This window comes from Hydractinia symbiolongicarpus, chromosome 14 (genome assembly GCF_029227915.1).
Source record: "Hydractinia symbiolongicarpus strain clone_291-10 chromosome 14, HSymV2.1, whole genome shotgun sequence".
Lineage (NCBI taxonomy): Eukaryota > Metazoa > Cnidaria > Hydrozoa > Anthoathecata > Hydractiniidae > Hydractinia > Hydractinia symbiolongicarpus.
This window is the reverse complement of record NC_079888.1, coordinates 14,830,712-14,842,532: the sequence shown is the minus strand read 5'-3', so window position 1 is coordinate 14,842,532 and position 11,821 is coordinate 14,830,712. Positions and strand designations below refer to the sequence as shown.

The window sequence follows — 11,821 nt, the reverse complement described above, 5'->3', positions numbered from 1 at the left end:
CTTGTAGGGCATTTTATACATTTTCTTGAGCTTGTTATTTTTACTCTCTGTGCCTGTAGAAAGTGGAAGTATTGCCAACTCAAGAATACAATGCGGCGGAAATGTTAAATGAAATTTTTAATCCCACCGATGCTCAGGAAAAGGTAACGTACCTTACTGCTTAATCAGCACTTAAGGAAGTTTTTTATATGAGCATTTTGGACTGACAAGTTGCCTAACACTCTTTACAAATGCCAAAATGACTATCAGTGGTAACAGAATGCTATAGTTATAGTAGCAATACGTGTTTACTTTTAGATTGCTGATGTCGATGAATTAACATTAGAAGTTAGACGCTTACGTGTATGTTTACTTAGGATCTTCTGTAAAACTATCTGAGTTTATCGATTTAGGCTCTTTACTTTATTTTATTTTACGATTTTACGATCTTATTTCATTTAAAGGAACGTCGTTATAAGAGGAAATGTTCTAAAAGCGATTGGAAATATATCCTATGCTATTTTCGTAGAAATAAATAACAAAATACCATAATATGACACAAGGAAATGACAAGCATTTGTTTTGTTTCAATTTTACAAAATAATTAAAATGTAGATTTAATTCAAGATCGGCAAATAATTTACACTGACAATATACCCATTTTTAGGATAACCCGCTACCAGAAATGCCACCTATGAAACGTGTGAAGCGAAAAGAAAACTGTGATGAAAAGGTATTACAGTAATAACTTTTCCCACTTATTTTTTGACATATCTTGTAACATTTACTAAGTATTTCTGAAAAATATACTTATTGAAGGATTTGAACGTCACAGAAAGATTGTGTCAGTTGATTCGGAGTGGAAATGTAGCTGAAGCCAAAAAAGTAAGCAATTCACCTTTGTTTATGGTTAACATTAGGTACCTACCGAAATTAATAGTTGTTAAAATTTTATTTAGACTTTCAATCTATGGGAAAAATCTTTGAGGAGCACTTTTCCACAGAAACGAAAACGAAAAGTGTGCACTTGTCCAGTCTGCTTTCAAGACAAGACTGATTTAGTGGTTCATCTTGTTCGAGTACATCAGATAACGGAAGAGAATGCCAAAAGTTATAAAAGCGGAATCAGTTCAAATAACGAGAGAAAAAGATTAGCCAACGAGCAAAGGAAAACCAAACCTCGATTTTACCGGAAAAAGATTTGTTCCATTCTGGGCTGCTCAAAAGTGGTTGTTCGAATAGAAAATCATTTGAGAGAAACACACAAAATTAAAGATAACAAAAAATTTAAGGCTGCTCTGAAAGAGGCCATTGCTTTCGAGGAATTTACACCTAAAAATGGTTTAAGCGAAGATAGCGCGACAAGTAGTTGCAGCGAAAGTAGCGAACGGGAAGAGGAAAACAAGATCATGAGGAATGGTTGAATGAAGTACCTCAAAGTTGCTGAAAATATGTCGCCTGTGAATTCCAATGATAGCAGCGATGAAGATTGGTTTTCGAGAAAGGTTAGAAATATTGCGGAACGTAGGCGAGAAGAAAGAGAGCGTAGAACTAGTAAGAAAATTATTAACTTTGTTAATTGCAGATTTTGTTGACATACGATTGTGTGCCTGTTCAAAAAATAAATGTTTGATATTGGTTGCCGTAATAATTTCTTTCTTCTTAAAGTGAGACGCACTGGAATTAAAACATTAACCTGTTGATTAATTCCCTGTTAAAAAAAACATACTTCTCAAATCACACTTTATTTACGATTAAAAAACAGGTGAATCAAACAAGATTACTTTCAAAAGTGCGCTGTTAAAAGACTAGGTTAAGCAAAGATGTTTTTAAAGTCGGAAAAATTTATTCTCATGTGACATTATGCAAATGTTTTTTTGCGCTTTGAATCTAAAAATCTTTATGACCTAGTGAGTTGAACAATGACTTTAATAACGAAATCAATATACACCCAAAACCCTCAATACAGATCTGGGGTGTAATAATTAATAAAAATTAGGGTGATAATTTGCTTAGAAAACTATTTTTATGTACACTAGGCGAAAGACAAGAAGAAACTGGTTTGGTTAAGCATCGAAAATCTTCTTCCACGATTTCTAGAGGTAGGTTTGTATGTTTTATAACTAACTATTACAAATAAACGATCTCTTCATTCATTCATTATTTCATTCACTCATTCATTCATTTTTCCAAAAAAAGGCTACTTTCAATCGCGAAATTTAAAAAAAAGCAGATTTTCACTGAAACACGTCACCGTCTAAGCTCTAAAATGTGAATTTTCATAGTTGCCCAAGGCAAGTATAATTTTCCAGTTTTTAGGGGAGGGAGATTATCACAGGGGTGTGTATTTAAAACAAGGAGACCCTTATAACATTTCAAAGATTCTAGTGATTCGAATATGAATAACCAGTTAAGTTCATTCTTTCTTTTGTTGGGGCGAAAAGAAGAAATACTACGTTAAAAGTTTTACATGGCAGTTAAAATTCCCAGAAAATTAAGCTGTAACTTTTTTAATAAGAAGATTTTTTTTAAGATCATTTACGAGTTTTTTTGTTTTTTGTTTTGGTTGATACGAATCTGAAAAAAAATTCTATTAAGCGCCTCTTTCTTTTAGAGGGAACAATACTTGTTACATGGGGCGCTTAAATGAGGGGGGCGCTTATAAAAAAAATAATTCTAGGGTGATTGGTTGCTGCTTGTTTCGTTGATTCGCTATTTTATTACTTTCACTGTTAATAATATACGATTCCTTGTCTCATCTTAGCTCCCTCCATAGCAAGTGTTGGTCCTTTATCTGTCGATTTAGAAGAAACGGAAGAAATAGGTATAACCATTTTCCTAATTTCTGCGAAAGCGCATGTCCGTTTCACAAAACTATCCTAATTTCTCTCAAATACAAAAAAGAAAAGATGTTTTCTGTCCCAGTTAGCGCTTTTTTAGCACTTTAAACCGTTAAAAACAAAATTTTGCTGCTTATTTACAATTTATTCGGTTAATTTATAGAACCTGACTCAAATTTCCCAATTTTCAATGAGACACTAGGTATGTATGTTTAGCTTTAAGTGCATATTTGATAAGAAGTCGTCATGGCACTCTTGATTGTTTAATTCATCCTTTCTGTTATGATATCACAATAATTGTCAATAAATCGTCTTTATCTCATCTCAGCTCCTTCCATAACGACGATTGAGCCTTTATCTGTCCGTTTCGAAGAAAAACAAGAACAAAGTATAATTTTTCATTCTATGACCTGTCTTATAAACAACCATTAAAAACTACAGTTTTCTTTTGATAACAGAAGACCTTTAATGTATTTCTTGTGACGTACTCTACTTTTAATTTGTTTATTTATAGAACCTGTCCGTAGTAAATTGCCAATAACAAGCAAAAACGATTCACTAGGTATGTAAGGTTTGACTTGTTTACCGCAAAAGTATGCAATCCCTCCTCTTTTGTAACAACGCTGCGTAAAAATTTTGCTCCTAAGATATGAGCGTTTGATATGAACATATATTGAAGCGTACAAGTTATGAAGAAAATATCGACTTTATTCTCTGTACATGATTTTTGCGTAACTTTTCTCATTAAACTTGTTTCTATCCAGCATTAAACAGGATTTAATTTTTTAAAGAAATTTGCCACTTTTGTTCAACTTAAAATTTATGCTTAAGAAACTTGAACTTAAACAGTGAGCAGAATTTTTAACCTAAAAGGATTTAAACAAAAAACAGTCCGTAATAAGAACATTTTCTAATTGTTTGTAAGTAGCAGGATATTCTAAAAAAAATTATTTTGTTAATTTTTATTTACAAGAAAATATTAAGTATTTAAAGGAATTTTTTACCTATAAATTTTCCGCAAAGACATGTCGCGTAAGTAACTTGATAATACTTGAATCTGTTGAACCATAAGGATTTTCTTAGTAAAAAATGCATAGTATTATATTATTTTAGCCTTTCAATAGCTTAGTGTAAAGAATTTAATTTATCTCCCTGAGGAAAATCATCATTTAAAAGTTTTTTTCCTTCTAGAATGTAGAATTGAAGATTTGGATGGAAGTGAGGATGAAGATGAGGAGGATGAGAATATGGATATTATAATTACACCATGGAGGAATGAGTCACATTTTGACAAATTTGAATTGTGGTTGGTTAGCCCTGATGGTAAGCGAAAAAATAAACGTGCTGCGAAACAACATTCCAGACAAGTGCAGCTGATTTTAAAGGACACCAGCCAAGATTCATACGAATTATCCGTTCTTTTTGACCGCATGAAGATCAGGAATCAATGGTTACTGAATTTTGAAAAACGGAGAAAAGCTAGAACTATAAAAAGTTATCTCCATTCTCTATGTCATTTTTACAAGTATATTTTGTGTGACACACCTGTGCTTTTCAAAGATTTCGTTAAGGACTGTCCAAGCATGATAGTTATCATGGAAAACTGGATTGTGGAGTATAGAAAGAAAAAGTGACAAATGGATGAAAGATTTGGAGCAGTTAGATCAGCTCATAACAGCTGAAGAGGTCAACACCTTCGATAATTCAACACACGTATCCAATTGTCGCAGGAATATCAAGGAAGTGTTGGCCACTGGTAAAGTTCCAACATTCAAGCAATTTACCTCTGTTCGAGATTATATCTTAACTTATCTCTGCTTGGATAACGCGTCAAGGACCGGTGCTTTGGCTAACATGACAACCAAAGAGTTCATGACGGGGAAAATGGAAAATGGAGTATATATTGTAAGTGTTTTTAACCACAAAACAATAGCGACGTCGGGACCAGCGACAATTTGCTTCACAGCAAATCTATATAAAGAATCATCGATATTCTTTCAACATTTCCGAAATAGGCTAGAAGGCCTAGACGACGAAAAAGGTTCTGCCAACAACCCGTTTTTTACCAGCTGGAGCGGAAATAAAATGTCTTCTTCAATGGCCACAGGCCAGTTGAACTCATTTTGGAATAAAGCAGTGGGAAGGAGTTTGCTGCGACCACGTCTTAATGCAACACTAGTCCGCAAGACGTGTGTCACTAAAACTCATTCTTTGAGGCCAGAGTTGGAGCAACAGTTGGCAAATTTAATGTGCCACTCCAAGGAAGCAGCCAGACGGTCGTACTTTCTGCAAGAAAAGTCAAAAAATGCCGCAGAAACAAGTAGGGAGCTGAGATCTGTCCTACGCCAAAGTGGGAATAACGTTGATGTGTCTCTAGAGGATGCCATTGAAGTGCATTTTGCAAAGGAGATAAGTGATGGTAAAATCACTCTGACTGTCGTGAAAGAAAAGTCAACATTACATCCGAGCTTTTTTAATCTTACCTCACTACAGCTACGAGATAAAATTCGTTATTTCATCATGTGAAGACGAAGAGACAGAATAACGATGAAGTTAGAGATAAAGGTAATAATTTGAGACATAGCATTTTAATACGTTTTTACAAATTGATTTTTAGTTTTCTTATTAAAATTTTAACCTGATTACGCAATTTATTATTATCCCATTCTTTCTGCACATTACGTTATAATTCCCCTGTAAGCTTTACGTTTTTTAAAAAACTTAGACTTTTAAAAAAGAAAGTGACTACTATTAACCATTTCTTTCCCAAAAAATCATATTTTCAAAACAAATGTAATTTACAAGTTTCGCTGCGTTGTCTCGCGTGACACTTGGAGACTTAATCTTGTAAAAAATATATTCTGCTTTTAGAAAAAGTGTCCAGTCACTGTAGTCACTAGATTTTGCTTTTCCAAAATAATAATGACAAACTGCCGTACTGGGGTAACAGGCGAAGGACTCTTGGGGTGTATTAACTTCACATTGCTAATCATGTTGTTCTCCGTCAATATACTTTTAATATTTTGTGAGTGAGGCGTTGAAGTTGCTTTTCATATATGGTTAAAATAAAATGAAAAGTTGTTGCGTCAATAACTCAGTTATACTTAAATAATACACATTTACATACAACCCTGTTCTATATAGCTTTTAAAAGGAAAATTAAAACGGATAACTTTAAAAATGTACATAATTAAAATAGAAAATTAAACATTTAGAATTAACAGTGCACGAACCAGAAGCCCCTTTTAACGATAATGAAGCTCTGATCAGCGACAATACATCGATTTCGACGTGTGAAACGACTTCATCCTTGTTTGGAACTAGAAAAGATAGGGTGAAGTTTTCCAGCGAAGATAACCAATCAATTTGGGGAAAATTTGGAGACCTGATAACAGAAAGTAAATTAATTAAGGAGGCAGATATTCGCAGTGCAAGCAAAGCTGACAGAGTTGTGAAAGATTTGATCGAAAAATACGGTGTAACCACAATAGTGATGAAAGTTCGCACTGAGAAAAAGAAATTTGCAAAGGACAATGCTAGTTAGAACATTAGTATATTTCCCAGCATGCATATAGAAAGTAGCAATAAAAAAATATAATCAAAAAGTGAAATTTATTTTCCCACCAAATCAATTCCCACCAACAAAATGTTTCTAATCATTTTCTTAATTTACCATCCTCTCATACACCTCTTTCGTATAATACGCTTTCAGAGCTATTTTTAACTAATGAATATCTAACTGTATGTTGCAACACGATATATTGTTATTAATTTTCAACATTGTATTAACAAATGTTCCCGATAATTATTCCGTTAGAAATAATAATTCAAGTAAACGTTTTTGTTTAAATGAACATTTCTGTAAGGAACTTACCTTTTTCCAGCATTAACATATTGTTCTGCCTTAGAAACTACTATTCACGGCGTCTCTGACTAAATAAAACACATTTAACATTACAGTGTCTATTATGGCGTGTATTAACCAACATATCAAACTATTCTTAGATACAGTATAGAGAAAGATGTTCTCCCACAGGACATTCGTAGGTAGTACCAAAGATGTTACTCTGAAGTAATTGTCATAATGTTAGTAAAATAAACTGTAGGAGTCGATATAGCTACATACAATGTTCTAAAACTAATACATTAACTGCTGTTCTGGCAAGCACCGCTTACGTAGGGATGGTACTTAGTAAAAATGGTGCAGATTTTCCGTATGTAAACAAAATAAATTCATATAAGTCCACAGTCCATGGATAAACCCACGAATTTGCCCAGCCCGGACGTTTTTTATGTTTCCGTAGCACCGATCTTCTTGCGCGCAATAATGTTATGTGCAACACATCTGTCTTGTGCATCAATGAAACAACGAAACGCTATAATTACTAATACGCCACGTACAAGCTTCTTGCGGGCACCTCCGCTAAACATTAAGACAGACTAACATGTGGAAAACATACATAGGAAATACCCCAAAAAATGTAAAAGTCCGGTGAAACAACCACAATTTCTTAACTAAAAACTCGAACCTGCAAATGGCACATACTAATGACTACCCCTCAAATAATTGAGGAAGAAAGAAGCTTCTTCAATGGTTTTAAAACAACAATGAACTTGATGATGTCAGCAGAAATGAGGAACCTTCACAAAAATGCTGACGTCAGCAATTTTCCTGTCGTTGTGTCATCATAATAATCACCTATACCAACTTTCTACCTGCGTGTCCTATCTATGAGGAATACGGGAGTTGGTAAGATAAAAAATACATAAAAACAAGCTACATACGACTTATCCACAAAATAGGGGGCAAGAATATTTCAACTACTTGTTAAGAACTGACAGAAAATTAACTTAATTCATTTATTGTAGTACTGCACGTTAATAAGCAACTGGAAACCTATTGAAACAAGAATAAACTTGCGCTTTTTAAGGTAACAATTTATCCAGGGAATTGCTCCTGAAATCCAAATTTCAAAATTGGGTCTTTTTGCGCATGCGTCAAATCGAGCACATTGATATAAATTGTAACAATTTTTTTCTTGAATTGAGTTGTGTGAATTGTTCCTTCTCTTTAAACAACTGAACCGCATTGTGTAATTACATTTTTTAAGAATAATTACACAAAAACGCCTTAACTTTTTGCTCCCGAAATTCAAATCAAATTTTTTGAAGGCAAAAACTCGAGAAAATGCTTATAATTTTTTTTCAAAAAATATTTACTATTCCATTCCATCCTTTAAACATACCCCAGACCCACTTTGTTAAGAAGCAAAAGGATTTAAACTGGTTTTGTAGTGTTTAAAGATGATATGAGAGTTACACTGAAAAAATCAAACGCTATCGAAGTCGCATTTTACATCAGCGTACGTAACACATACCCGATATTACACTATGAACTTGACTCAACCAAATTTATCAAAATTTTTGTATTTTTCCTAGATAGATATGATAAAATAAAGGTGGAATGGAGTGGGATTCTATCATTTAAGAGGGAATAAAGCAAGCTAATATGGGACCAAAGGACAACTTATGGGGGTCAATGTAGCCCGAGAAAACATGCGTGCTCCCGAAATGCAAACGGTTTGCGCACTTCTGCTCAATTTTTTTTGTAAATGTAAATTATAGAAATTTTTAATTTCAATTCCATCAAAGAGGCATGGAACTTTTTTTTCGGCACTTAACAGCCACGTATTTCCTACTACAGAAGATGCTAGATCGATTTAAAGACTGATTACGAAATTTGCATTTCGGGAGCAATCCAGCAATTTGAACTGGTTTTGTAGTGTTTAAAGATGATATGAGAGTTACACTGAAAAAATCAAACGCTATCGAAGTCGCATTTTACATCAGCGTACGTAACACATACCCGATATTACACTATGAACTTCACTCAATCAAATTTATCAAAATTTTTGTATTTTTCCTAGATAGATATGATAAAATAAAGGTGGAATGGAGTGGGATTCTATCATTTAAGAGGGAATAAAGCAAGCTAATATGGGACCAAAGGACAACTTATGGGGGTCAATGTAGCCCGAGAAAACATGCGTGCTCCCGAAATGCAAACGCTTTGCGCACTTCTGCTCAATTTTTTTTGTAAATGTAAATTATAGAAATTTTTAACTTCAATTCCATCAAAGAGGCATGGAACTTTCTTTTCGGCACTTAACAGCCACGTATTTCCTACTACAGAAGATGCTAGATCGATTTAAAGACTGATTACGAAATTTGCATTTCGGGAGCAATCCAGCAATTTGGTGAATCTAAAGATAGATAGATAGATGGATAGATGGATAGATGGATAGATGGATAGATGGATAGATGGATAGATGGATAGATGGATAGATGGATAGATAGATAGATAGATAGATAGATAGATAGATAGATAGATAGATAGATAGATAGATAGATAGATAGATAGATAGATAGACTGATAAAATAAAACGCTAGTGCGTCGTTATTACGAGGTGTGGATTAAATCCATATCCATCTAGCAGCTAACAATTTAATTTTTATAGAAACACATGATATCAGCGCAACACGACATGTGAACAAAGATTCTGAAGTAGATCAGATATCTGTACCAGAAAATTTAGAAGGTAGATAAATAGAGTTGCACAAACCACTTGTGTGATTCAAACAAAAAGGTTTTCAAAGGCATATTTTGTCATAGTACCACAAGCAGCTCTTACAGAACACTTTTCTAATCTACTTTCTTATTCTCTAAATTTGTCTTCCTTTGGTCTTCTCAAACTGTAAATTTAGAAATACATTTTTTTATTTTAGAACAAAACAGAAATATGGATGAGGATGGTGCAAACGTACTTTTGGAGGAGCTGCCTAACCAAAACAATGGTACTTGTTTCAGAAATTTAAATGTTTTTAACATATTCTACATTTTTTATTTCTAGGCATGAAGATTCTATCCAACTAAATACTTGCTTCTTAAAAATTATTTGTAGAAACCAATGCCACACCTGATGTTGTGTAAGAGAGCGTGTATGGTGGAAACTTTGTGGATGGTGTATCAGGTGAGAAAATTTTGACTGCAATTTATTTTTAGCTGATCTGAGACAAAAGTAAATATCATGTTTTTTTTTGTTTAGTGTTACCAAAATCAGACATAACTGTTGGGCATATATTGTCTGTATATGCTCAACCTGATGACAATGAAACATTTTGGCTTTTAAAAGTAAAAACTCTTCAACTGGGCGTAAAATTGAAGGCATGTGGCCGAATAAGCTATCAGAATGTAGATATGGCATTGGTGACCCAAGTAAGGTTGTGTGGAGAATTTCAAAGGATGGTAAAACATACTTCGTCCTTCATGCTCTGAGTGAGGCTGGTATGTTCCATATATCAGGAGAAGCTGAGCAATTATTCATATCTAATTGTAACTAATACAGTTTCTCTTTTTTGTCTCTATGACATAGAATTGTATACTTTTCTATCTATACATAGATTTGTATTGCGAATATGCTTTGAGAAATTTGCACATTTTACAACACATTGTTACATTATTTTACGTAAATCCAAATATACAGATCCAAAAGAGAAACTGCTGATGTAAATTGAATGTATATTAATGTATATTGAAATACATATGATGTAAATATATATGTTTTTGTTCTTTTTTTTGTTCATTAGTGTGGATAAATTTTCAAAATTGAATAAAGGCATGTAAAATTTGCGCACTGTTAATAGAAGAAAATTGTTAGTTGTTGAGAAAATGTCTATATATACGTTCTTTCATTAGGTCATTATAAATAAAAAAAACAATGTCAAAATCGAATGAATTGAAGTTCAAGTATTCTGGTGATCGTAACTTTTATCCAGGTACTTTTTTTATATTCCTGCCGACAACAATCCAAGGTAGTTAAATAATTCACTCTAGTTGTTGTTGTTGTTTTTGCTGTTGTTATTGTTTTGGTTCATTGTACATTGCCAAAATTTTAATTTTATTGAATTAAAAATGCGAAAGTTGATGCGAAAATGTTTTTTACTTAAAGAAATTACTATATTATGCATTATAAGTTTCAGACATATTCAGGCTATCAACTTCGTGCGTCGACGGTGCACTGAGATCCTAAGCGATCTACAGAATCATCTTGGTAGTACAGATGCTGTAAAGGTCATAGCAATAAATAGCAGAATAATATATGAAGTGAAATGTCCATTCAATAGATGTCAATATGTAGGAGGTAAAGTTGACCGTCATATGAAAGCTGTGCACTAGGTTTCAGACAAGTTGGCTGGACTTTTCAAATCAAGACAAGTTAGACTGCTTAATTATTACACGAAGATTTATCATATTGGTCAAGTCAAACCTCTTCCTTGTAAAGCTTGTAACAGGTATATGTTATTTTATTTTTTATTATGAAAAGTCCGTACAAAAATATATATTTTGACTATTTTTACGTGTCTTGTCAATGCTATATTAACGAAAGGGCCTCTCGCCTTAAAGCTCTTTTTTTCCACATTATGAAACATGTAGTTTGTTTATTTTAGATACTTCGACAGATTTATGACACACGTCAAAAACACACTACAGAAAACAGCAAAAGAGTTTTGTCGATTTCCCGCCGTTTCGATAAGGCTTTAAAGAAGAAATATGATAGTTTTTAGGGTTTTATTCTTGTTATGTAACTTGTAAGACCAATTTATTTTTTGAAATATATATTCAGCAATTGGCGCTAATTGTTAAAATCATTTCCCAGCTTGAAAATAGGTTAAAGAAATAAGAAATTTTATTAGCACCAAGCTTCCGATACTTATCGTGTTCTGTGAGTTCAGTATGAAAAACGTAAAAGCTAGCCTAAATGTGAATTTGGTCGAAGTTAATTGTTAATAAACAGCTTAGTCTTTAAAAATAAGAACAAGCAATATCAAGTCACACTTAATTTCTTTTTTGTTGCTTACAAAAAAAACCTGTACCTAAAAAGGACAGGCAAACCCGTGGATTTTTCCAGTAGTACAGTAAAAACGCGTGCATTCGACCTTTC

At 33.2% G+C, this 11,821-nt stretch overlaps 2 protein-coding genes across 5 annotated transcripts; both read left to right on the top strand.

The window, feature by feature from the left end:
* The first annotated feature begins 305 nt into the window (after nt 1–305).
* On the top strand, nt 306–2,779 carry LOC130625732 (uncharacterized). The gene is made up of 4 exons (XM_057440834.1): nt 306–342; nt 647–712; nt 799–864; nt 939–2,779. Exons 2-4 carry the CDS (start codon nt 665–667, stop codon nt 1,401–1,403), a joined length of 579 nt encoding a protein of 192 aa, XP_057296817.1. The 5' UTR covers nt 306–342; nt 647–664; the 3' UTR covers nt 1,404–2,779.
* A 552-nt stretch (nt 2,780–3,331) lies between these two features.
* Nucleotides 3,332–10,768, top strand: LOC130625731 (uncharacterized). 4 transcript variants are annotated; one of them, XR_008981752.1, is made up of 4 exons: nt 3,537–9,418; nt 9,606–9,674; nt 9,782–9,850; nt 9,926–10,768. XR_008981752.1 is itself a non-coding variant. In XM_057440833.1 (2 exons), exon 2 carries the CDS (start codon nt 4,461–4,463, stop codon nt 5,343–5,345), a length of 885 nt encoding a protein of 294 aa, XP_057296816.1. In that variant the 5' UTR covers nt 3,332–3,381; nt 4,011–4,460; the 3' UTR covers nt 5,346–10,768. The 4 variants fall into 4 exon arrangements, 1 of the variants encoding a protein (XP_057296816.1); XR_008981750.1 differs by having other exon boundaries at nt 9,782–10,768; XM_057440833.1 differs by adding an exon at nt 3,332–3,381 and having other exon boundaries at nt 4,011–10,768.
* Nucleotides 10,769–11,821: the final 1,053 nt, after the last annotated feature.